At 37.6% G+C, this 27,251-nt stretch overlaps 2 protein-coding genes across 18 annotated transcripts in view; both read right to left on the reverse strand.

The window, feature by feature from the left end:
- The window catches only part of ADAMTS6 (ADAM metallopeptidase with thrombospondin type 1 motif 6), a 279,491-nt gene extending 261,368 nt beyond the window's left edge, over nucleotides 1–18,123 (reverse strand). For 13 of the 17 annotated variants that reach the window (XR_015148908.1, XR_015148909.1, XR_015148911.1 and 10 more), the window contains exons 1-3: nucleotides 17,984–18,123; nucleotides 14,816–15,180; nucleotides 1,248–1,416 (exon numbers count right to left, since the gene is read on the reverse strand). Coding sequence is in view for 4 of the 17 variants with exons in the window: in XM_086361952.1 (XP_086218078.1) it covers nucleotides 1,248–1,416; nucleotides 14,816–15,180; nucleotides 17,984–18,080 (631 nt within the window). In the remaining 13 variants the exon portion in view is untranslated. Of the gene's footprint in view, nucleotides 1–1,247; nucleotides 1,417–14,815; nucleotides 15,181–17,983 lie in introns of those variants that run through there. The other 4 variants (XM_086361958.1, XM_086361955.1, XM_086361962.1 and 1 more) reach the window with 3 other exon arrangements.
- Nucleotides 18,124–18,147: 24 nt separating this feature from the next.
- CENPK (centromere protein K) overlaps nucleotides 18,148–27,251 on the reverse strand; it is a 55,933-nt gene continuing 46,829 nt past the window's right edge. The window contains exon 11 of the mRNA XM_086361986.1: nucleotides 18,148–18,356. Coding sequence (XP_086218112.1) covers nucleotides 18,352–18,356 — 5 coding nt within the window. The 3' untranslated portion in view covers nucleotides 18,148–18,351. The remainder of the gene's footprint in view (nucleotides 18,357–27,251) is intronic.

A 27,251-nucleotide genomic window follows, 5' to 3' on the forward strand; every position in this document is an offset into this window, starting at 1 on the left:
AAAGGTCATCCCAGTAATAATGATGGCTGCTGCCACTGGACTGAGTAACTAATGTTTGCTGAGAGGAGTACTCAGAAGGTTGGATAATTTGTCCACAAATATGCCACAGCCCGTGTTCTTTCTACTATATTATACTATATCCTCTATTTCTCTAAGTTCCTAATCTTTAGACTAAACAGCCTCCTAACTCCTTACCTCTAATCTTTCTCTTCTGCCCAATTCAGTCTCCATAAGGCTGCCAGAGTAAGCTTTTTAAAACCCAAATCTAATCATCTGATTTTCACTGAACCTTTCAGTGGGATAGCACTACACTTAAGATAAACAAACTCTTCAACAAAGTTTACAAGCCCTTTGTGACCAGGCCACTTCTTACAGTTTCACCTCTCACAACCACTCACCCCAAACCACTATGAATCTCACCCCTTCTCTCCAATCCATATTCTAATATCCAGTTACATCAACTGTCAGTTTCAGGAATGTGATGTCTTCTCTTTCGGTTCAGAACCTTTGTAAATGTTATTCCTTTTATATAGAACACTCTACCCATTACTCCCTCAGCTTAAAATTCATTTCCTCCATGAAGCCTTTTTTGACCAGTGAAGTCTAGGTTTGTTGTCTCTCTTATGTATCTCCATATTACCTGAACTAACATTATCTTTGAATACTACCGTTAAGTCTCTTCAAGTTTTATTCAAGTGTTTAGATTCTTATATCAGGCAAACCAGACAGCAAAGAGTACTACAGAATACCTGTGTATGAAAGCTGTAACTATTATCTGGAAAAAATAAGGTTTCCCCTTCAAAGAAATAGGTTTCTCTAATGGCTCAGACGGTTAAGAATCTGCCTGCAATGCAAGAGACCCAGGCTTTAATCCCTGAATCAGGAAGATCCCCTAGAGAAGGGAATGGCTACGCACCCCAGTTCTCTTACCTGGAGAATTCCATGGACAGAGAAGCCTGATGGGCTATATAGTCCATGGGGTTGCAAAGAGATGGACATGACTGAGCAACTAACACTTTCAGAGAAAAAAAAATACCAACTTTTACACAGACTTGTATTTTACAGACTTCTTAAAGAGCTTCCAAAATTGACTTGAAATTATTGACAGGTGACATCTTTTAAGTAGACTCTGGATATTATAATTCTAATTACTCAAATTCCTATTTATTTTTTATTATTAATCTTACCATATATGCCAAAAGAAAGTGGCAATACAAGAGTATACTTTCTAAAAGCCACACACTCACCCGAGACCCCACAATGGGAGTGATCATATAGATGCCTTTGCTGAAGGGTAGACTTTTTGTAAATGACATGAGGATGGCCATTTTCATAACTAAAATGTTTGGAATCCTCTGTGGTATTCTTTAATGGTTCAATAAAATATTCTTCATCTTCTGTAGCAATAACACCATGCTAAAAGAAAAAGAAGCAAAAAATTTAACAAGAAGAATCATTTTAAATATTAATTACTACTATTGCCAAGAGTCAAAAATAAGGTGATACCTCTCCAAAAAGGAGGCTAAAACACATGAATTTTGCTATTCTTTAAAAAAGATGCTTAAATACCTTTACATGCTTTGCCTTGTACTAAGCATAAAAAATAAATTATTCCCTCCAATCTTCCCAATAACAATGTGAGGTAGTAGAGATCTCTGTATGTTCGTGTGGTGCATGCTCAGTCACTCAGTTGTGTCTGACTCTTTACAACCCCATGGACTATAGCCTGCCAGGCTCCTCTGCCCATGGGATTTTCCAGGCAAGAATAGTGGTGTGAGTTGTCATTTCCTTCTCCAGGTCTATATGTTCACTAAGACTTATTTACTTTCCAAATTGTGCACACAACTTAACTAAATCATATGTGCTTAGGTACAGCTTTATAGTCGAATTGTGACCAACAGAAAATAGGCAGAGCACATACAACTTTCAGGCCAAGCCCCTAAGGGTGTCTCCACTGGAATTCTCCACTCTCTCAGAGAAAACCTAGGAAAAGTAGAAGCCAAAAAAGAACTTGGGTCCCTAAGTGACCTCATGGAAAGCTGTCCAGTCTAGACACATATACAGGAGAAATAAACTTGTATTGTGATACACTTCTCACATTTAAAGCTCTATGTTACACCAATATATATGTCCTTAATTCATATACATGCCATACATCTCCATTTTGCAGATGAAGTACTAGGTTCAGAGGTTAAGAATCTGTCCAGTATTAGACAGAGGTAAGTGAAGGAGCTGGCAGTCACACAAAGCTCTGCTCTTATTTGCAATATTATATTGCCTTACATCTGTTTACTTAGCCAAGTCCTACTTAGCTCAGTCATCATTCCTCTTTAAAACATCTTTGAGCCCAAATGGAGTAGCTTCATGCTCTTCTGAACTCCGAGAGAGCTTGCTATTGGTATCATTTATGTTTAATTAATTCAACACTGCATTGCTACATCTCAAGTATTGAATCAATTTTTAACTTTTCAACTCCATGTTGTCTTTTCCCAAGCATACTATTTGCTCTCTTAAACAGAGATTGGGCCACTTCTTATCTGTCCAATCCCCATCTCTTAAACTCTGGAAAAGGGTTTCTTGTATAAGTTACAGGCAAAGAAAGTGTTCCATATGTCATCTATATATTAAAAAAATAGCTGATTAAAAGAAATGAGATAGTAAGTTATCTGCATCAGAAATAAGAACTTCCAGCTTTGTCTAACAGTGTTTTCCTAAGAATGGAACATGTAAGGACTATTCTTAATCCAACTAATTTACCCTGTAACTTTGGATAAAACACAAACTCTGAGCATATTTCCTCAGCTGGAAAAATGAAAGGGTTGCTGTAAATTAGTGCTTTTAAAACAGCACTCTAGGGAGCCCTAAGGGTTCCATGGAAGTGCCTTCAGGAGATTGCCACAGACAACAAAGGTAGACCGACATGGCTTGGATTGCTAGGCTTAGGAATCAGCTGCGCTTTTATTAATCTATATATTTTCACATAACATTTCATTTGAGAAAAGAATTTTGCTGCTTTAAAAAGAAAAAGAAAAAAACTAAAAACCTCTGGTGCAGATAATCTCTAAGATCCCTTTGAATCTAAACCTCTATGATTCTGTTTAGGGAAATTCATGCTAAGTACCACATGTTTGAAGAGAAACATAAGACATAATCAGAGATACTCTAATTAATAGATGAAGTTGGCTGTCACCTACATGAAATGAGCTAAAAGAAATGAGTTAAAGAAGAGAAGAAAAGAGCAAGTGAGAAAGGGAATGATATACCCAACTGAATGTAGTTTCAGAGAAGAGCAAGGAGAGATAAGAAGGCCTTCTTAAATGAACAGTGCAAAAAAACAGAGGAAAACAGAATGAGAGAGACTAGATATCTCTTCAAAAAACCTGGAGACAACAAGGGAGCATTTCATGCAAGGATGGGCATGATAAGGACAGAAATGGTAAGGACCTAACAGAAGCAGAACAGGCTAAGAAGAGATGGCAAGAATACACAGAATAACAAAAAAAGGTCTTAATGACCCAGATAATTATGATGGTATATGGTCACTCACCTAGAGCCAGACAACCTGGAGTGTGAAGTTAAATGGGCCTTAAGAAGCGTTACTACAAACAAAGCTAGTAAGGTGATGGGATTCCAGCTAAGCTATTTCAAATCCTAAAAGATGATGCTGTTAAAATGCTTCACTCAATATCCCAGCAAATCTGGAAAACTCAGCAGTGGCCACAGAACTGGAAATGCTCAGTTTTCATTCCAGTCCCAAAAAAAGGCAATGACAAAGAATGTTCAAACTATCATACAACTGTACTCATTTTACATGCTAGCAAGGTTATGCTCAAAATCCTTCAAGCTAGGCTTTAGGAGCATGTGAACTAAGAACTTCCAGATGTACAAACTGGGTTTAGAAAAGACAGAGAAACCAAAGATTAAATTGGCAACATTTGTTAGATCATTGAGAACACAAGGGAATTCCAGAAAAACATCTACTTCTGCTTTATCGACTACACTGAAGCTTTTAATTGTGTGGATCACAACAAACTGTGGAAATTCTTAAAGAGATAGGAATACCGGACTATCTTACCCGTCTTCTGAGAAATCTGTATGCAGGTCAAGAAGCAACAGTTATTACCAGACATGGAACAACGGACTGGTTCCAAATAGGGAAACGAGTACATCAAGGTTGTATATTGTCACCCTGCTTCTTTAACTTCTACGCAGAATACAGCATTCCAGACTCACAAGCTGGAATCAAGATTGCCAGGAAAAATATCAACAACGTCAGATATGCAGATGATACCACAGTAATGGCGGAGAGTGAAGATGAACTAAAGAGCCTCTCAATGAGGGTGAAAGAGGAGAGGCAAGTGAAAAAGCTAACTTAAAACTCAACATTCAAAAAACTAACATCATGGCATCCAGTCACATCACTTCATGGCAAATAGAAGGGGAATAGTGGAAACAGCAACAGATTTTATTTTCTTGGGCTCCAAAATCACTGTGGATAGTGACTGCAGTCATGAAATTAAAAGGCACTTGTTCCTTGGAAGGAAAGCTATGACAAACGTAGACAGCATATTAAAAACAGAGATATCACTTTGCCGACAAAGGTCCATACAGTCAAAGCTATGGTTTTACCAGTAGTCATGTATGGATGTGAGAGTTGGAATATAAATAAGGTTTAGTGCCAAAGATCTGATGCTTTCAAATTGTGCTTGAGAAGACTCTTGAGAGTCCTTTGGACTGTAAGGAAATAAAACCAGTCAATCCTAAAGGAAATCAACCATGAATATTCATTGGAAGGACTGAGGCTGAAGCTGAAGAGCTAATACTTTGGCCACCTGATATGAAGAGCCTACTCATTGGAAACACTCTGATGCTGGGAAAGATTGAGGGCAGAAGGAAAAGGGGGTAGCAGAGAATGAGATGGTTAGATAGCATCACTGACTCAATGGATAGGAATTTGACCAAACTTCAAGAAATAGTGAAGGACAGGGGAGCCTGGTGTGCTGCAAACCACAGGGGTCACCAAGAGTCAGATACAACTTGTGACTGAACAACAATAAAAAAAAGAATGCAAAAAAACCCAAAAAAGCGGCCTAGTCACTTCACATTATTTTCACTATTGTTGGCTTTACTTAAGGATATCAATACCTAAATTAAATAGAAATACTGACAGGAATGCTTCGCTGGTGGCTCAGTGGTAAAAAATCTGCCTACCAATGTAAGAGATGTGGGCTCAATCCTTGGGTTAGGAAGAACTCATGAAGAAGGAAATGGCAACCAACTCCAGTATTCTTACTTGAGAAATCTCATGAATAGAGGAGATTGGCCCTCTATAGCCCATGGGGTTGCAAAAGAGTCAGACACAACTTAGCAGGTAAATAATAACAACTGACAGGATAATAGAATAGGCCACTAACAAACCCTAATATCTGATTATGAATTACTTTACCAAGAAGATTAACAAAGCAATAACAAACTGAGCAAGTCTCCTGAAGAAAAGAGGGTGCATGCAGAAGGGAGGGCTTATATAAGATATTTTGATAAGCATGAAGTGGAGGAAGCAGGGTCTACAGTAGGTGCTAGACTGTGGGCAGATGTCAAAAACAAGAAACTCAGGCTGCTGGAGAAAAATAGTCAGAAACCTGGTAAATAAAATCTCTAATTTCAAGAAGGTAAAGGTCCTGGAAGAAAATCCAGAGATCTGATGTGTTAGGTAGTCTGTAAACTGTTTATACACATTATCCCATTTAATCTTAATCTCTATAAAGTATGTACTACTATTTGGCAGATAAGAAAATTATATTGAGCAAAGTTCAGTAACAAATTCACTCAACTATCTTTGGAAGCTGAACTCTTAGTCACCATATTATAATTCCATTAGTCTCTGAGGGTTGCTTCTAACTTCATCTATTTATTTAAAAAGTATGCTTTGAGAGCCTATCACATGACAGGTACTATTCTAGATGGTAGGAGTACAAAAATGAAAAAAGAGTTTTGCCCTTTCATGAAGCTTATATTCTTTAGGGAAGAACTAGAAAAAAAGTTGTTTATTCATTGTATAAATAAATGATGAATCAGGTAGCAAGATATGTCAAGAAGAGAAATAAAGCAGTAAGAGGACAGAAAGTAATCAGAGGACAGAGAAAATTGTACAAACTATTTCAGATGGTCAGGAACATCCTCTGTAAGGTGATATCTGAACAGAAACCCGAATAAAGTGAAGGAGTATGCCAGATAGCTTAGGAAAGAGCCAGACAGTGGGATTGGCAAATGCAGAGACAACAGGACAGAAGCATGCACAGAGTATCTGAGAAGGAGCTCTGTGGATAGAGGGAGGGTAAGGGGAAAGGATCATCTGCTGTAGGTCAGATGATGGAGTCCTCCTTTCCCTGACATGCCAGTCCCTCCAAAAACCCCAAGACTCATTCTCTGGATTCCATTCCCCGTATGGTTAGGTACATTACATTTTGTGATCTCATCTTCTACTTCCCCCTTCACCATTTAAAACACTGACTATATCCTCTCAAACTCAAGGTCAATTACATATAATTGATATACACCCTCTGCCTCATCTGTGAATGTTCATTTCATCATGTTCAAACAAAAGCCTGAATCTCCCTAAATAACATTTTTCCGTCCCTGTAATCTTCTGGAATGGTGGCTACTTTCTCTCCTACATGCCTCCTATTGGACCTGGAGGGAGGATTAAGATTTCTTGTACTCAATGCCATTTCTAAGCAATTATCGCCCTGTTCTCAAAAAAAAAAAAAAAAAAATTCCATACCCTTCAAATCCCATACCATCACCTTTTCCCTCTGCAAGTAGTAGCTGCCAACTACTGACCCAAAGTCACTTTCATCACCCCTCAAAGACCTTAGCTTCTGGATCATTGTCACTCACTGCAATACCATTCCTGAATAATTGTTGACTTCAATATATCTTATATCATTGGTTCTTAATATTTGTATTTGTGTATGTGCCCTGAATCCCTCTGGAGGGAGATCTAGGAGAGAAGCCATTGATAAATTCAATTATTGCTCTTTAGTCTTATTTTGACTCAGCAGCATTTTTCCCTTTAAATACTTCCCTCTATTAGCTTCCAGGATATTTTCCTGGTTTTTCTTCAGGTTTTTTGCTCCACTGTTCTTAGATGTCCCCTCCACATCTTTCTGATCTCCCTAACCTATTGGAGCACCCAAAGGCTCAATCCTTAGACTTCTAATTTATTCTATATATACTCTCTCAAAGCAAGTTCATATTACCTCCTGGCTTTAAATGCCATATATAAAGATAGATACAGATACAGACATATAGACAGACAGATGACTCCCAAAATAAGTTCACAACTCCCATCTCTCTCCTGAACTCCAGGCTTGTATATCTAGCATCCTATATAGTATCTCAAGTTCAACATGTGAAATTATGATATATAAAATCCCCCAACCTACTACTACTACAGCCTTTCCATCTCAATTAATACCTACATCTTTCTCATCTCATTGCTGGCTGCTATTAATATATTCCTGAGAAGGCAATGGCACCCACTCCAGTACTCTTGCTTGGAAAATTCCATGGACAGAGGAGCCTGTTAGGCTGCAATCCATGGGGTCGCTAAGAGTCGGACACGACTGAGCAACTTCACTTTCACTTTTCACTTTCATGCACTGGAGAAGGAAATGGCAACCCACTCCAGTGTTCTTGCCTGGAGAATCCCAGGGACGGGGGAGCCTGGTGGGCTGCCGTCTATGGGGTCACACAGAGTTGGACACGACTGAAGTGACAGCATAGCATAGCACAGCATTAATATATTCTAGTTGCTCAGGCCCCAAGCTTGGAATCATCACTGATTCTTTCCTTACTGTGTTCTCTAAAACCTAACATCTGCCCCCAGTTCTCTTTCTAACTTCACCTTCCATTAATCTTGCTCTCTCTCACTTAGCTCTAGCCATGGTAATCTTGGTGTTCCTCAAACACTCCCAAATCAGACTTTTGTATTTGAAGATCTCCACCTGGAAATCTTATCCTTCAGATGTCATCATTCCTTTTCCTACTCCTTTTAAGGTCTTTAGTAAATAATTTTTCTACCTTAGAACTTATCACTATCCAACATACTATGATTCTTATTTACTTAATTGTGCATCTCCTCCACTAGAATGCAAGCTATATGATTATATGGAGTCTTGTTTTGCTCACTGTTGTACTCCTATCACCTAGAACAGTGCCTCATACATGATAAGTACTTATAATCATTTGACGAATGGATGAATTAATATTGAAAAATGTAGACAGGCAGTTGTGAACATAACTAAATGAACAGAAAGTCTAATGGGGTTGTTGGTCTTTTCTAACTATGTGGGAAGGAATACCTTAGAAGAAATGGAGTAGCCATCATGGTCAACCAAAGAGTCCGAAATGCAGTACTTGGATGCAATCTCAAAAATGACAGAATGATCTCTGTTCATTTCCAAGGCAAACCATTCAATATCATGGTGATCCAAGCCTATGCCCCAACCAGTAATGCTGAAGAAGCTGAAATTGAACGGTTCTATGAAGACCTACAACACCTTTTAGAACTAACACACAAAAAAGATGTCCTTTTCATTATAGGGGACGGCAATGCAAAACGGAGAAGGCAATGGCACCCCGCTCCAGTACTCTTGCCTGGAAAATCCGACAGACAGAGGAGCCTGGTAGGCTGCAGTCCATGGGGTCGCTAAAGGTCCGACACAACTGAGCGACTTCACTTTCACTTTTCCCTTTTATGCATTGGAGAAGGAAATGGCAACCCACTCCAGTGTTCTTGCCTGGAGAATCCCAGGGACAGAGGAGCCTGGTGAGCTGCTGTCTAAAGGGGTTGCACAGAGTCGGACATGACTGAAGTGACTTAGCAGCAGCAGCAATGCAAAAGTAGGAAGTCAAGAAACACCTGGAGTAACAGGCAAATTTGGCCTTGGAGTATAGAATGAAGCAGGGCAAAGGCTAATATAGTTTTGCCAAGAGAACACACTGGTCATAGCAAACACCCTCTTCCAACAACACAAGAGAAGACTCTACACATGGACATCAACAGATGCTCAACACTGAAATCAGATTGATTATATTCTTTGTAGCCAAAGATGGAGAAGCTCTATACAGTCAGCAAAACCAAGACCGGGAGCTGACTGTGGCTCAGATCATGAACTCCATATTGCCAAATTCAGAGTGAAATTGAAGAAAGTAGGGAAAACAATTAGGCCACTCAGGTATGACCTAAATCAAATCCCTTATGATTATAAGTGGAAGTGAGAAACAGATTTAAGGAACTAGATCTGATAGACAGAGTGCCTGATGAACTATGGACGGAGGTTCGTGACACTGTACAGGAGACAGGGATCAAGACCATCCCCATGGAAAAGAAATGCAAAAAAGCAAAATGGCTGTCTGAGGAGGCCTTAGAAATAGCTATGAAAAGAAGAGAAGTGAAAAGCAAAGGACAAAAGGAAAGATATTCCCATTTGAATGCAGAGTTCCAAAGAATAGCAAGGAGAGATAAGAAAGCCTTCCTCAGCAATCAATGCAAAGAAATAGAGGAAAACAACAGAATGGGAAAGACTAGAGATCTCTTCAAGAAAATTAGAGATACCAAGAGAATATTTCATGCAAAGATGGGCTCGATAGAGGACAGAAATGGTATGGACCTAACAGAAGCAGAAGATATTAAGAAGAGGTGGCAAGAATACACAGAAGAACTGTACAAAAAAGAGCTGCACAACCAAGATAATCACGATGGTGTGATCACTCACCTAGAGCCAGACATCCTGGAATGTGAAGTCAAGTGGGCCTTAGAAAGCATCACTACAAACAAAGCTAGTGGAGGTAATGGAATTCCAGTTGAGCTATTTCAAATCCTGAAAGATGATGCTGTGAAAGTGCTGCACTCAGTATGCCAGCAATTTTGGAAAACTCAGCAGTGGCCACAGGATGGAAAAGGTCAGTTTTCATTCCAATCCCAAAGAAAGGCAATGCCAAAGAATGCTCAAACTACTGCACAATTGCACTCATCTCACACACAAGCAAAGTAATGCTCAAAAATTCTCCAAGCCAGGCTTCAGCAATACGTGAACCGTGAACTTCCTGATGTTCAAGCTGGTTTTAGAAAAGGCAGAGGAACCAGAGATCAAATTGCCAACATCTGCTGGATCATCAAAAAAGCAAGAGAGTTCCAGAAAAACATCTATTTCTGCTTTAGTGACTATGCCAAAGCCTTTGACTGTGTGGATCACAATAAACTGTGGGAAATTCTGAAAGAGATGGGAATACCAGACCACCTGACCTGCCTCTTGAGAAATCTGTATGCAGGTCAGGAAGCAACAGTTAGAACAGGACATGGAACAACAGACTGGTTCTAAATAGGAAAAGGAGTACGTCAAGACTGTATATTGTCACCCTGCCTATTTAACTTATATGCAGAGTACATCATGAGAAATGCTGGGCTAGAGGAAGCACAAGCTAGAATCAAGATTGCCAGGAGAAATATCAATAACCTCAGATATGCAGATGACACCACCCTTGTAGGAGAAAGTGAAGAGGAACTAAAAAGCCTCTTGATGAAAGTGAAAGAGGAGAGTGAAAAAGTTGGTTTAAAGCTCAACATTCAGAAAGCTAAGATCATGCCATCTGGTCCCATCACTTCATGGGAAATAGATGGAGAAACAGTGGAAACAGTGTCAGACTTTATTTTTGGGGGCTCCAAAATCACTACAGATGGTGATTGCAGCCATGAAATTAAAAGATGCTTACTCCTTGGAAGGAAAGTTATGACCAACCTAGACAGCATATTAAAAAGTAGAGGTATTACTTTGCCAACAAAGGTCTGTCTAGTCAAAGCTATGGTTTTTCCAGTGGTCATGTATGGGTGTGAGAGTTGGACTGTGAAGAAAGCTGAGCGCCGAAGAATTGATGCTTTTGAACTGTGGTGCTGGAGAAGACTCTTGAGAGTTCCTTGGACTGCAAGGAGATACAACCATTCCATCCTAAAGGAGATCCTGGATGTTCTTTGGAAGGACTGATGCTGAGGCTGAAACTCCAGTACTTTGGCCACTTCATGCGAAGAGCTGACTCATTGGAAAAGACTCTGATGCTGGGAGGGATTGGGGGCAGGAGGAGAAAAGGACGACAGAGGATGAGATGGCTGGATGGCATCACTGACTCGATGGACGTGAGTCTGGGTGAACTCCGGGAGTTGGTGATGGACAGGGAGGCCTGGCGTGCTGAGATTCATGGGGTCGAAAAGAGTCGGACACGACTGAGTAACTGAACTGAACTGAAAAATAAATCAGCTTAGACCTTTATATCTTTTCCTAAGATATAAAACCATAGAGATAATTTTGATACCCCATATTTCCTTTTCCCAATTCCAACATCCATGGTCCTAAAGGAAAATTATTTTTGAACCTAGACTTCTATATCTAGCTAAATTATTAACCAAACAAGAGGGCAACATAAAGTCACTTTGAAACATGCAAAGACAGAAATTTTACTTCTCAGGCACCTTTTCTGAGGTAATTACTTAACAATGTTCTCCAACAAAACAAGTATGCAAATTCTGTAAACAAAAAGAAAATGTGGAACTAACCTAGGAAAAAAGAAACCCCAAGATCTTGAGCTATTACTAGCTCAAGAAATTGATTAACCCATATACTCCAAGAAAAATGCCTCCAAAGAAGAATGGAATATATTCCAAGCAATAGATACAAAGGCTAAGGAAATGGATGAGTGGTATAAGCAGTGTAAATTGAAATTATGGGTAAGGAAATATGATTAGAAAGCACCAATGATCTCTACACTGAAAACTATTTTTATATAGAACAATTAAAAACAAAATTGGTTAAAAAGGACCTTAGAAAAATGGGATTTTAGAAAAACTTATTTATATATTCCATTTGATTAAAAATGTAATGTGATATAGGGCTTCCCTGCTGGGTCAGATGGTAAAGAATCCACCTGCAATGAAGGAGACTCAGGTTCAGTCTCTGGGTTGGGAAGATCCCCTGGAGAAGATAATGGCTACCCACTTCAGGATTTTTGCCTGGAGAATTCCATGGACAGAGGAAGCCTGGCAGGCTACAGTCTACGGGGTCACAGAGTTGGACACATTTTAAAAAATAACATGACATAAAATAAGAATAAATGTGAGGATTACTAAAACTGGCAAATAAAAGTGTGATGAGGAAGGATATTTACATAGGATCTGCTCACAAATTCCTTATTAGTTGTCAAAGCGAAATGGAAACTTCAGTTATAAACCTGGTAGACCAACCCTAAATCAAGAAATCAAAGTGAATCAACACCACACAGTTTCAACAGGAAGCAAAACAGGTGCTAAAAGTGAAAGTGAAAGTCGCTCAGTCAGGTCCAACTCTTTATGACCCCTACAGTCCATGGAATTCTCCAGGGCAGAATACTGGAGTGGGTATCCTTTCCCTTCTCCAGAGGATCTTCGGAACCTAGGGGTCAAACCCAGGTCTCCCGCACTGCAGGTGGATTCTTTACCAGCTGAGCCACAAGGGAAGCCCAAAACAGGTGCTAATGAATAGGAAAAAAGAGAACAAGAGACACAGAAAGTTTCAATGAGGATGAAAAACAGATGAGTGACACTCTGCTACTCCCTTAAGTACAGATTCCATTTATAACCTTCTTCTCACCTTTGCCTTAACAACATCTTTCACCATTCCATCAGTAATCACTTATATCAGCAATTCTCAAATTATTTGTTTCCAGAATAAAATTCTTTTCTAAATTTCAAAGCTATATTTTCCAAAAGCCAACTAGAATCTTTAACCTTTATTCCTTCAGATTCTTCACATTTACTATATCAAAATCACTATCTTCATCTTCCTTTAAAATCCATTTCCTTTAAAATTCCACTACCATGACTTTTCTCTATTAGTAAAATTCATATACAGCCTCATCCAAATGTGAAATCTCAATCATCTTCAATTACTTTCTCTCCTCCATTTCATAGCCAGTTCAATGATATTTCAATTTTTTAAAATATTATTAAATATCCACTACTTAATGTATGCTAGGGAAGAAAAACCAATAAGACACAAATCCTATAAGTTTTCTCACCAAAATGAGGTTCAAATTTATTCTATCTGCTCCATTCCCAGTGCCATGGTCTTGGTATAGACTTTCCTTATCTCCTATAAGATCTAACTCATCTTCATATCTCCAATCACTCCTCTTCCTTCAGCTTCACAATGGAATTAGCTTTTTTTCTAAATCTCAGATCTGTTCATTTGACCACCGTGTTAAAATTATCAATGGCATAATTAATGCCAAATTTAAAGAGCTTGGTTAATGACTAGGAACAGTATTTTTCTATCATACTTAACAGCAAATGTCATAAGTTTAAAAATAATTAGTTTGGATAATTTATTCAAAAAGAGAACTCTCTTTTGTATATAAAGTTTAAAACTGCTTAGAGACAAAGAAACTAGTGATGAATGTATTCAATATGTCTATATTATAAGGCAGTGGCACCCCACTCCAGTACTCTTGCCTGGAAAATCCCATGGACGGAGGAGCCTGGAAGGCTGCAGTCCATGGGGTCGTGAAGAGTCAGACACGACTGAGCGACTTCACTTTCACTTTTCACTTTCATGCATTGGAGAAGGAAAGGGCAACCCACTCCAGTGTTCTTGCCTGGAGAATCCCAGGGACGGGGGAGCCTGGTGGGCTGCCGTCTATGGAGTCATACAGAGTCGGGCACGACTGAAGTGACTTAGCAGCAGCAGCATAGGAAATAATCCAAATATCAAAATCTTAGTAATCATTTTGACTTATTAACATTACAGAAAATTGACATTTGAGCAAATTCTTATATATACCCATAGCAAAAATTTTTCTCAACTATGTGGTTCTTAATACTTCTTTGAAATTTAGAACCTATCTAAACTCAACTCCATATACTTTTTTATACTGAAATAAGATTGAGGATATGGATGTGATAGAGTAAGGAAGAAAAACAGTTTCTGAAAATGTGAGTTGAGCATCAAAATGTCTATACTCTTTTAAACCAATAAAGCTTTAACAGAACATCTACACTGGCATGAAAAGCAGTAGATGAAGTGTGAAATACAGGAAGTAGAAATGGAAGAATGCGCTTCGTTCTACAACCATTACTATGTGCAGCCTTGAACTGTGTATTTACCATTAGACTAGAATGGACTCAAATGCCCAGCATAGAACCTATACTCTTGAAATCCAGTTTCAGGGTAAAATAAGATTTATCATCAATTATCAGATAAATGTAGGAAAAAATATTTTCTAAAGAGACATTGATTGATATATAAGATTTTGCTTCAAGGACTTATAAACCTAAGTAGGTCATGAGTAATTTTAAGTTATGTTGATTACCAGAGAAAGACATGAAAGAAACTTAAAGAGGTAATCAGTGTCATGGTTTCCTGCGTAATACAAACACATACATACACACAATACCCTTAAGTTCCTCATCAAAGACTGAGTTTTGTCTATGCATTAAGCATATAGTATTTGATCAGAAAAATTTAACTCTAAAAGGAAATGAGAGGTTTCATTCACTCCTCTACTAATAATACGGGGTTTAAAAAATTGTTCCTACTTTGAAAGTTCAATGCAAACATGAAAAAGATTATCAAAAGCAAAGGCAATAGAAATAACAAAAATTTTAGAATGTTTCCTTTCCTAGATAAACCATATAAATATATGTGTGTATATTATTAACCTGAGAAAAGACATTTATATTGTGAATTTATTTCCCCATCAGAAATTTAAAATTATAACAGCTACTTACCAACCCAACACAATTGCTTAAAGCCACTTTAGTTGTACTACGTTGATCTTGCAAGTATCCTGTGTAATGACAGTTGTCTAAAAAATCATGCTTCCACTGGGGTCCATCTTTTCCCCAATATTCTACTGTAAAATGTTTGGACACAAAATCTGTGTTGAGAGTCAAGTTTAGGTGAAAGTGCTTGCCATAGGCTGAAAGTTTAAAAAATAACTTAGATACTGCCTGTTGTGGATCAATAGGGTCCATACTCCGTCTTCTCCTGGAGTGTTTATCATTTTTCACAGTAAAGCTGAGAAAAGCTCCATTTTGATCAACTCTTATTGGAATAGTTAGCTGGTAGTGTTCTAGATAAGTCAGGAATTCCTCTTTTGTAATCACAAGGCAGAAAATCCAGAAAAAACACATGGAAGAAAAGAAAATTTAACAGATCAAAGAAGTAGCAGTATAAGCAACTATATTCCTTAAAACTATGCATTATTTTATATGAAGTTAGGGAAAACATGTTATATTAAGCAAAAATGAAAGAGCAAAAGTTTAAAATCTCAAGATGAATTAAATTCCAAATATTCCATTCCTTTAAAAAGTATTTTAAAGTTTTTTGAAAGGCTTTTTTTTTTTAATTTAATTCTGAAAACATGAATTCTAAGAGCTAAATTCTATAGTACATAAGAATATTGGTAAAAGTACACATATTTAAAACAACAGAATTTCATTCAGATAAAATGTTGTGAAAGTTACCCAAAAGAGTTTACACAGAATCTCCACAGCCTTGTTGAACTTTTTTTTTTTTTTTTTTAATTATCAGTCACAAGGTAAAATACAGCAACCACTTTGGAAAACAGCCTAGCAGTTCCTCAAAAAGTTAAACATAGAACTAGCATCTGACCCAGCAATTTCACTCTCAGGTATTTTTACAAGAGAAATGAAAACATACATCCACACAAAAACTTGCACAAAAATGTTCATAGCAGCATTATTCATAATAACCAAAAGGGGTAAATAACCCAAATGTCTATCAATTGATAAATGAATGAATGATGAATAATATGTGATATATTTATGCAACAAATTATTGTACAATAAAAAGGAATACTGAAACATGTTATGACATGAATGAATCTTCATAACAGCCTTCATAATCAAAGTTCATTATCTAATACTATAAAAACAATAGGCTAAGTGAAAAGAACCAGTCACACAGAATAGGCAAACCTCTATGGACAAAAAATAGACCAGAGGTTGCCTAGGACTGGGGATAAGGTGGTTTGGAGGGAAGTGGGGAGTGACCATTAATGAGTTCAGTTTCTTTTGGGGTTGATAAAATGTTCTAAATTTGATTGTTATGATGGTTGTACAACTCTGTGAGTAACTATAAACCAATGAATTGTACACTTTAAATGGGTGATTATATGGTATGTTTATTACAGTACAGTTGTTTAAAAATTATCAGATCGATAAAAAATTCAGAAGACTATTAAATACATTTTCCTCACTTAGATGCACTAAATATTACCAATTTACCTTCTTAACCATATCGTCCTTTAGCTAAGTTTATCACTAAGGCAGAACCAAATGTCTGCACACTGCTTCACTGTCTAAATATGAAGTTCACCCACAAATATAAACTCCCATGAAACCATGACCAAATGGAAAAAAAATTAAAAATAATACTTATTTCAATTATAAATAACAGTTTATATTAAATGCTATGGCTTTGTTGATTTGAGAGGCACATTTTGTACATATGGACTTCTTAGATATATACATCAATCCATAATGGTCCTGAAAATCTGGCTTATCAGGACAGAAAAAAAAAAGATCTGCTACTATACATTCATGGGAGCAGAATTCAAAAAGGTATGCTTCCAATAACTCTTTAAGAATTGGACTGGTCTGTGGAAAACAAAATGATCTTCATTCCTAGGAACTCTGGTAACATCTTTTCTATGACAAAAAGTTCAATTTTATGGACTAAAATTATGGGCTCCCCTTGTGGACCAACCTAGATAGCATATTGAAAAGCTGAGACATTACTTTGCCAACAAGGGTTCGTCTAGTCAAGGCTATGGTTTTTCCTGTGGTCATATATGGATGTGAGAGTTGGACTGTGAAGAGAGCTGAGCACCGAAGAACTGATGCTTTTGAACTATGGTGTTGGAGAAGACTCTTGAGAGTCCCTTGGACTGCAAGGAGATCCAACCAGTCCATTCTGAAGGAGATCAGCCCTGGGATTTCTTTGGAAGGAATGATGCTAAAGCTGAAACTCCAGTACTTTGGCCACCTCATGCAAAGAGTTGACTCATTGGAAAAGACTGAGGCTGGGAGGGATTGGGGGCTGGAGGAGAAGGGGACAACAGAGGATGAGATGGCTGGATGGCATCACTGACTCGATGGACGTGAGTCTGAGTGAACTCCGGGAGTTGGTGATGGACAGGGTGGCCTGGTATGCTGCGATTCAGGGGGTCGCAAAGAGTCGGACATGACTGAGCGACTGATCTGATCTGTGGTTCAGTTGGTAAAGAATCCACCTGCAATGCGGGAGACCTGGCTTTGATCCCTGGGTTGGGAAGATCCCCTGGAGAAGGGAAAGGCTACCCACTCCAGTATCCTGGCCTAGAGAATTCCCTGGACTGTATAGTTCATGGGGTCGCAAAGAGTTGGACATGACTCAGCAAGTTTCACACATGGATTAGAACTTGACAAGTTGAACTTCTAATTCTTTTATCTAGCTTCTAGTCCTTAGATCAGAATTCTTAAGTTTGGAAACACATTTTTATATTAAGGGTCCACAAGGATCTTACGTCAGAATTTGTCTGGTTTCTTATTCTTCTATAGCAATAACCTTTGGATTCCTTTTGAACATGATCTTTATTGTAAACCCTGACAGTGAGTGTATTAGTAAAGTTAAGAATCAGAAGAAGAGGCTAGGGTCTTCCGAGGAAGACCAGTCAACTCTAAAATGCACTAGATGTTAAATACTAGTAGGACAAGTTAAAAGTCTATTATAGTCATTAACATTTATGAACTAGCACTGAATTGACACAGTAGGTCTCTGCTCCTACCATTACACATCTGAAAGAAAATGTTCGTTCAACTAAATATTCAGAATCTTTCCTTGTAAGATTAATAGCAATATTTTTTTGTCAGTTTCAAAAGCAGGAATCCTACCTTGAGAACTGTATGAAAGCCTGTAGTCACTATGAAATTCCGATGAAGCCATGATGAGGCTCAAAATCCAGGTAAACGTCTTCCACAAAATTTCCATAATTTAGAAAACTGGATGATTTTTTAGAGGGCTACCTATGTTCTAGAGAGTCAATACCATACCAAAATCGAAGCATAACAATTTTATTTCTTTACAACTTCTTGCAGATTAGTTATTAGACGTTCCACTATTTAGCAGGTATTTTCCCCCAACATCTGGTACTTTCTTCTATATTTGGATTCATTTTCTCAATCCAAAATGAAAAAAATAATGATGGAAATTTTCATAAGCAGAGAATTAGGCTGAATAGTCACTAAAGTATGGCCATTTTTTAACCTAGAAAAAAAAAAATTAAGTTAATTGAAAAACATTCTGAATGGACAGATCTATATTGCAGAATGCTTGCCAAAGGACATATACTACAAAATTACATAATTAAATCAGACCATTGTTGTCCTTCATAGTGTAAATAAATATTCACAAGACTAAGTACCGAATTGGAAACCTAAATGTTTAGAAGGATAATACCAAAGCTACCTGATAATCAAAGAAGGAACCTAAAGAGGATCATAAAAATTCTCTTCTTAAAACTTTGAAAATAACAATGTATGGGTATAGTGACTAATCTTTTGATAAAAACCAGGCTGACTTCACAAAGTTCATTTTATGAAAGTGATAAACATATGTGACTGTATTCTCTAACATTTAGTACACCTCTATCTAGAGTTTGATTTGTTACCTGTCATTTTTTTCTTAGAGAGTAGATCTATAAATACACAGTGGTATTAAGCAGCTATTTGTGAAAACTCAGACAGTAGCATAGATTAAACTTCTGAAAAGCTGAACCACATTTACTGTAACCCTTGATTTATCTGGAAATCTTTTGACTCATAAAGCAACACATATGAGACAATTTATCTAGAATATAACTATAAAGAAAAGTAATTCATTTTCTGAAAAGAATTTTTAAAAATTCAGTTCAGGTTACACAACAGATTTCATGTCCTATCTCATGTACTTTTCTTCTGACTTACAATTTCACTCAGAGGCCATGATTTCACATTTTATACAGAACACTGGCCTATTTGGCTACCTGATTTTCCAGCACACAGCACTTTAAAATAAGGAAACAAAAAAAGGACTAAAAAGTAGCTCAGTAAAAGCAACAAAAGTTAACCAAAAAAAGAGGAAAAACCAAAAAGTAGCTTTAGAAACCCAAAGTAATACATTGAAGGTAGAGAGAAATGGTCCTTATATAGCTTAATAGTTCATGTTGTGTATATGACGGTGTTATAGCTAAATATCTGATATTCAAAAGCTTAACTGTAAAATTAACTTATTTGGAATACTTCATTCCCTATAGTGCTAGAAATATTGGTTATTACAATGTATAAAAAACCCACAATCATTTCAAGTTTCTTAAGTCTGTGTCTACAAATTATTAAATTGATAAATCTTGAAAACTAATTTAACCAATCAACAACTGTTGTCTTATGTGTTTTAAAAATGATGCTATAACAACATGGAGATAAGAAAAGATTAAGACACAGTCTTTGCCCTTTAGGCGATCATAATCTAAGGAAAAAGAAAAAATTCAATACAGACTGACATATGCCATAATAAGCTTACAAAGGCATTTATAAGAGATCAGATGAAGGGGATGACTTCTGAGTCAAAGAAAGATAGGTGAAGAAAAGGTTATGAAAAAAAATAACATTTGAGATACACCCTGGAAGATGAACAGAATTTGACAAGTCAAGTTTCTGGGGGCAATCATTACAAATTAAAGAAACAGATTCCACAAAGTATAGATGGCAAGAAAAAATGGAAAATACTATTAGTAATGATATTAAGTTTTGTTCCTATGCAGAAGACAGGTAATATCTAGAAAGGTAGTTTAAGGTCAGGTCTAAAACAAAGAGAACTTTAAATTATGTTACTCCTTTTAATATTCATTACAATCTTATAAAGCAGGTATTATTGCCCCTATGTGAGGAATGGCCCCAGTGATCCTGAATCCTAATACCCCTGCCATTCTGTAACCTCCTTCCTTGGAGTAATTTGATCCTAACTAATATAATACCTCAAGGGTGAGAGGATGTCACTTCCATGATTAGATTACAAAAGATTCTGACTTCCATGTTAACGGTAGACTCCCTTACTGGACTTTGACGAAACAAGCTGCCATATGGATAGGCTCACATGGCAAGGAACTGAGAGCAGCCTTCAGATAACCACTAGCTAGGAAATGCAGCCCCCGATGCTATAGCTTGCAAGGAACTAAACCTTGAATATGTGAGCTTATAAGCATATCCCTCCCCACTCAAGTGCTCTGTGGTTCCCTTAGTCCTTACCAACACTTTTTTTTTTTAAACTTTACATAATTGTATTAGTTTTGCCAAATATCAAAATGAATCCATCACAGGTATACATGTGCTCCCCATCCTGAACCCTCCTCCCTCCTCCCTCCCCATACCATCCCTCTGGGTCGTCCCAGTGCACTAGCCCCAAGCATCCAGTATCCTGCATTGAACCTGGACTGGCATCTCGTTTCATACACTTTTAACTACAGCCTCTTGAGAGACTCTGAAGCACAAGACAGAGTAAGCCATGCCCAGGCTCCTGACTCACAGATACTGTTAATAAATGTGTATTCTGTAAGCTGCTAAGTTTATGGTGATAATTTTTGCACCAACTGATAACTAATACAGCTGCTAATTTACAGATAAAGAAGTTGAAGCTCATAGTGGCCACATAACTTGAAAACAGCAGGGTAGAGAGTCATATATAAGATTATCTGGCTTTAAAGTCTAAATTCTTTCTATTATATCACATTTCCATTTTCAATTACTCTAACTTAAATATTCAATAGTAATTGCATATGACCAGTATCAAGCTAAATATTCATAAGTGATGTTAATTAATGTGAAATTTTAAGCAACTTGATACACAATAACTGTTTTATCTCAAAATTTCTTCTATAGTGATTTAGGCAAAACAACAGGCACTATATATTATTTCTCAGGCAAAAATCTATAAAGAGATTAAATCACACTATCATTCAATAACAGCACAACTGACCCTTGAATTATGTGTGAGTGGGCAGTATCCAGTTTCTGCAAAAATGTAAATTATAAACTACAGGCGGCCCTCTACGTATGTGGCTTCTCCTAATAGACTCAACTAATCAAGGATAGTGTAGTGCTATAGTATTATTACTGAAAAAAAAAAATTTCATGTATATGTGGACTTGCAGCTCAAACCTATGTTGTACAAGCTCCAACAGTAAAGAAACTAATGCAGTTATCTTGATTCCCAGCCTATTTATGTACTGTCTCCAACTGCTTAACTGTTGCTTCATGAACATTTACTCTTCATTGTTCTTTCTTCAGATTACTTGAGTGCTGGGCATTAAAATATCTGACATTAAGTGTGTCCCTCATATACTTTAATCTTCCTTTAAAGAGGAACATATAATAAACATATTTGAGTTAATTTCTAGTAAGTGATGATAGATTTGTAGTGAATCATATTTATCCTTTTTTTCCTATTTTCCTAGGCTCTAAAACTGACAAACTTATAATGAGCCATGTTTAGGAAACAACTGTTTTTTCCCCTTGAGAAATTTCCTGCTCTTCACAGTTTTTTAACCTCTACTTTTACCATTACTACCACTATCTTATAAGTGCCCAAGTTAAGTAAGCAAGTATAATATCCAGAGAAAAAGTAGTATGAACTACCTGCCCAAAAGTACACTAATATTTGATTTAAGAACTTGTATTAAAAAAAGAACATTGGTGCATAATAGAAAGAGCAGAAGTTTTGAAGATAAACAAACCAGTGCGATAGTCCTGGTTCTACCACTGGCTACAGTATCTGGCACATGGGCACTCAATAAATTTCACTCTCTTTCTCCATTCTCATTCCTTCCTCCCCTCCTCACATTTTTCAAGCTTCCAGTGCCAGTGAAGAAATTTAATAATAAGTAAATGAGTGGGCTTAAGTTCAATTAAAGTCAACAACAACTAATATATCTAACCACTCTTAGTCACCAAACAATAAAAATGAACAGCTGAACTTACTTTCTGACACCTACTGGAGAATTTAATCTGGACATCATAAGCAAATATGTATAGGTACTAATTTTTCCAGATATAGTTTCCAGAATTCAGATTAATATTAAAATAGTACATAATTATCCAAAAAGCATAATGTCCTTACATTGGAAAGCAGAAGCATTATGCTGTGGAATATACAAAAGGTTTTGAATCCTGTTTTGACTGCGAGTTACTTAACTATAATAGATGTTTCCTCATCTATAAAAACATGATTATGATATCTACCTTACAAAGACTTGCTGAGAGATTAGATTATACATGATGTAAAGTGCCAACATGCTTCACTTTAATAGTTAAATAAATGTTAGTCCCCTTCTCCTCAATATCTGACTCCTCATTTTTCAAAGGCCTGCCTTCAAGGAGTTTCATGTTCCTCCATCCATTAAGAATGTGGAACAGTTGGATATGATGATGGAATCAACTAGGTCATGTTATCTACTAGAGTGAACAGTAAAGAATTTAGGTCATGATAACTGGACTTAAACTACTTTAAATTTGAAAACAGAATCAAAACTTCCATTTTACATTGATTTTACATAGACTTTTTCCCCTAAGAAAAATGCACCAATCAGTAGAGTTAAGGGATCATTTACCTGCTTCCATTGATCAAAGTGACACTAAGTAGAAATAATTTTAAAACACTTAAACTTTACTGATTTCCTCAGTAGTCCACCCTGGTTGAAGGGTACTTACTTGTCTTCTTCCTCTATCATCTGTACTTCCGATTCAAATGATCTAGGAGTAGCCAAGGTAATAATTTCTCTCGAGAACTATCATTATGGAGCTAAAGAACACGTATAACATCCTTCATGACTTCTTTCATTCATCTTAATTCTGATTATTTTTTTAAAGCTGATTTTGTCTTCACTGAGGAAGCAATAATACTACACTTCCTTCAGGTACTTAAATTTTTATACGTGAAAATTAACTTCTCATTTCATTTTCCAATTATTCATTCAACAAATATTTAGCTACCCTGGTGACTCAATTAGTAAAGAATGCACCTGCAATGCAGGAGACACGGATTCGATCCCTGGGTTGGGATGATCCCTGGCAAAGGAAATGTCAACTCACTACAGTATTCTTGCCTGGGAAATCCCATGGACAGAGGAGCCTGGCGGGCTGCAGTCCATGGGGTTGCAAGAGTCAGACACAACTTAGCAATAAAACCACCACCATTATACGCTAAGGCTTGAAATACAAAAGTTTACAGGTCATTCATAAATTCTGTGAGACTGCTTTCCAAGGAAAGGTGTAGTTAAGGAGACTTAAAACTTACCTAACAAGAAAAGCAAACGAGCCAAAAGCAAAAATACACAATATTATTTTATAAAAATCAAGCCCCAAATTACACGTAGTGCCCAACTGTTTTTCCAGATGGCAAGTTAAATACGTTATCTGTATTATAACTTCTCTCCTGAAAAACAGAAACACCTTTTTCTCTTGACATTAGCTCAAAATGTTGATAATCCTTTGGTAGAACCAAGAGAGCTATCCACTTCTTCCACCTTTTACTCTTCGCCCCAGAAATGTTCCAGAGAATGTGCTATCAACTCTCTTAATATGTTAGCTCTCTTTATTCTCTCAGAAAAGTCACACACAGCATAAGATTTGGCATAGAGGACCATCCCAAAGCACCAGCAGCTACTAATGGTTGCTAAGGAAATGAAGAGGAAGTAGTAAGAATAGACAAGAGTAAGAATTAATCTTACATGCAATGGCTCAGACATGAAAAGTATTAAAGTATTTCAAGTCTTGAGGTTAGAGAGTTTTGCCCTTGAAAATCACAAAAATATTAATACCACAACACAGATTTCATTTGCTGCCATTTGTAAGAAACTGAATGAAGTTGATTTGTTTGAAATCAGCTTATTTGCCTCTATAGCTATTCTTCAAAAATCTAAAATACCAATGATCACATATAAACACTAAATTAATATAAACTGGAACTGCAGCTACCACTTCGGTGAAACACAGGAAAACAATTATCTCCAAAATTAATTTTCTCAATTTCCTTTCAACTACATCAGTCTTATGTTAAGTTTATTTTCCTGTCATGAATTTTGAGAGCTGTCATTCACACATCTAAGTTTCAGTCTAATCAACATAACCTAAAAAAGGAAAGAAAAAAAAAATTGTCCAAGAAATTTGAACATAAAAGAGTATGTTGAAAATCACACTCCAGTGTGTTTTTAAAAGTTCCAAGCAATAGTTCAGTTTCCCCTTTCCTCCGTCATTCTGCACACACTCGCCCCCCCCCCCGAACCCCCCCACCCCCACCCCTCTTCACCCAGACAGAGGGTAACAGTCTGAGCTGCCCTGGTTGAGTTGATCCTAAAGTTAACATTCAGCAGCCCATTTCCAGACAGCAGCGCTAAATCTATTTGGATAAAACGCGTGTGACCCAGACAGTTGGCATTTGGCCCAAACGCGTTGCACCGGCAGCTCAAATAAAAACAAGAGTAAGAAACTCACTCTCTTGTTCCCTCTGAGTGCGCTTTCTCACTCTCTCCCTCTCTTTGCTTCCACTACAACAAGGAAAGAAATTACCAAAGACAGGAATTATAGTAAACATTATCTGAAGGCAGCTTTCCAATAACCCCTGAAGCACAGTCTCCTCTCCAGTCTCTGAACTTTGATCCCATATACCATATACACGGACATATCCCGATATTCAAGGCTCCAGAGGGTTATGAGCCTACCATGTCCCAAGTGGCCAAAAGTAAATCAAAAACACACGTTTCCATCTCTTTGATTAGCCTATTAAGAGCTTAACATATCTAGAGCATCGGGACTATAGCTAGCACATTAATTCTGCCCTCTGAGCCCAGGCATAAAATATGCACTTGTCTGACTAAAGACACTGACTTAAAACTGTAAAATGCAGGTCTTTTTTTAAGAACTGAAAATCAGATTAAAATCACATCATTATTGCTTTCCCAATTACTATTTGGTGATTAAAGACCACAAAAATCATAATCAAGTCATACTTCACAAAACATGTCTATTTGTATAATAAACATATATTTCTTTTTGCATCATAAAATATTTGCAAGACCCAGAATTCTCCAACCCCCGACTAGTCTGGAGTTAAAAGATTTCTATCTGTAAAATGAGTTCAGTCAAGCTCACTCATTGCCATTAAAAAAAAAAAAAAAAAAAAAGAAGAAAAAGAAAAAAAAAAAACACACACAGAAAAAAAGTTTTCTACGCGTTATTCGGAAGACAAGCAAAGCACAAGTTTTAATTTAAAAAAAAAAAACGGTTTCATTGAATATTGTGAACTCTTCCTTACCGTTTTCATCTTCAAATTCTGATAAAAAGTAAGTTTCAAACAATAGAGATTGCACTGGACGACTCACGTACTCCCTCTCCTCTTTTTTTTCTGCCCCCCTTTGCAAAGCCACAGCAGTGAGTTAGTTATTCTGCAGCCAGAATAAAACCCTATAGTCTGGCTAACCCGGGCTTTAGAGAACGGACTTTCCGATTTGGCAGAAAAAAAGATGCCTTCAATACATCCAGGCTATCATCCTGAGATGCTGCCTTTGCAAACCCCCTTTCTCTCCCGCACCCCCTCCCTCCAAAAAAAAAAAAAAAAAAGGAAAGAAAAAAAAAAAGAAAGGAAGGAAGAAAAAAAAAAAGACTTATTGGGGGTGGAAGTGGTGCCCTCTCTTCCTGGACAGCTTAGTGCCTTTGCTATGCAAATAACATGTGAAGAGCATCAAAAGGTATCAGGAGAAAAGAAGACAAGAAGAGCAGGAAGGGCAGCAAAGTTTTGTTGAAGTAGCCCTAGATCTCACTACCGGCCCCCAGCCAACTTGAATTGCAGCAGTAGAAAATTTTGGCAGCTTTTCCTCAGAGGCAGAGCACACTGACGTCAGTCTGCAGATGTGCCGGGCTGCGTCGGGTGCGCATGTGTCCTGGGTCGTCACGTGGAGGGGGAGGGGAGGTAGAGGTACAATCGGGGTAACCAACTACCAGCCATTCAGAAGGGTTTAGACAATGTCAACTTTTCCACCCTGTGAATGAGAAATTCTGGCCCTTCTAACCTCAATCCCCTTCCCCACTCCGCCTCGTTTCCTCCTCTTCCTCTAACTTCTTTTAGAAATTCTAGCTTGGTTTGTGATTAGTAGTTTCTTGGAAAAGGCAAGGGGGAGGGAGGATGAATGGCTAGGTGAACTAATGTCACTGTTAAGATCTCTGGTACCCTTCTTCGTGTATTTTTTTTAAAGTCCACACAACAATGTTAAAAGTTTCACATAAACAGTGTCTCTGAGGAAACTATAGTAAACATCAATCAAACATCTTGGCAGATTTCAAGACTCCGTAGCTACAAGTGCACAAAATGCCTGTGTGTGAGCTTTTTCTCCCCCTTAATATACCTCAACAAGCAAAATTGCCAACAAAAGGGAAAGTAGACTAAAATAAACTAAGACCAGCACATTTTCCATCTGATTACTGACTTCAGGTTATGTGGGGCTTTAAAAGAAAAAAAAAAAAAAAGTGGGGGAGGAGAGAGAGCGGGGGAAGAGAGAGAAGCTTGCATTATTTCCAGATGAGGGTGAGACTGGATGGTGTTTTAAAGTGCAACCGGGGAAAGCTACAAGTATATATATATTTTTAAGACAGTATATTGAATGAAACTTCAATGACTGCCCCAACGAAAATAAATCCCAAGTCAGACCCCAGAGTCGGGGGAGGGGGCAGATACCCTCCTGCTATCTCAAGATAAACAAACAAAACCTGAAAACTGGTTCTTCAAGTTTCCCAATCCAACCCCTCCCCCACCAACTCCATACACACCAGCTGCCAGTCCCCACTTTAAAGATAAAACAAGGCTACAACGTAGCACTTTCACTTTCATTTGCTGGGGAAAAGCCACTGGCATTAAACTGTGAGTGAAATGCCCAAATATGTTTTCCATGTCCTAAGAAAGCAAACAAAGTCTGGCACACAAATCGGAAACAGGAAAAAATGTGAAAATAGCTCAGGACAAATGTTGCCTTTCAGCGGTGTAATCTGCTGTATCATTTATCTGTCTCTACCGTTGAGAGGAGGGTAGAGAGAGGTTTAAGAGTTTCCGAGGGGTGGGGAGTGCGGGGGGGGCGGGGGG

The sequence above is a fragment of the Bos grunniens genome, chromosome 20, assembly GCF_055505025.1.
Source record: "Bos grunniens cultivar Pamir isolate PY7600 chromosome 20, Bosgru_T2T1.0, whole genome shotgun sequence".
NCBI lineage: Eukaryota > Metazoa > Chordata > Mammalia > Artiodactyla > Bovidae > Bos > Bos grunniens.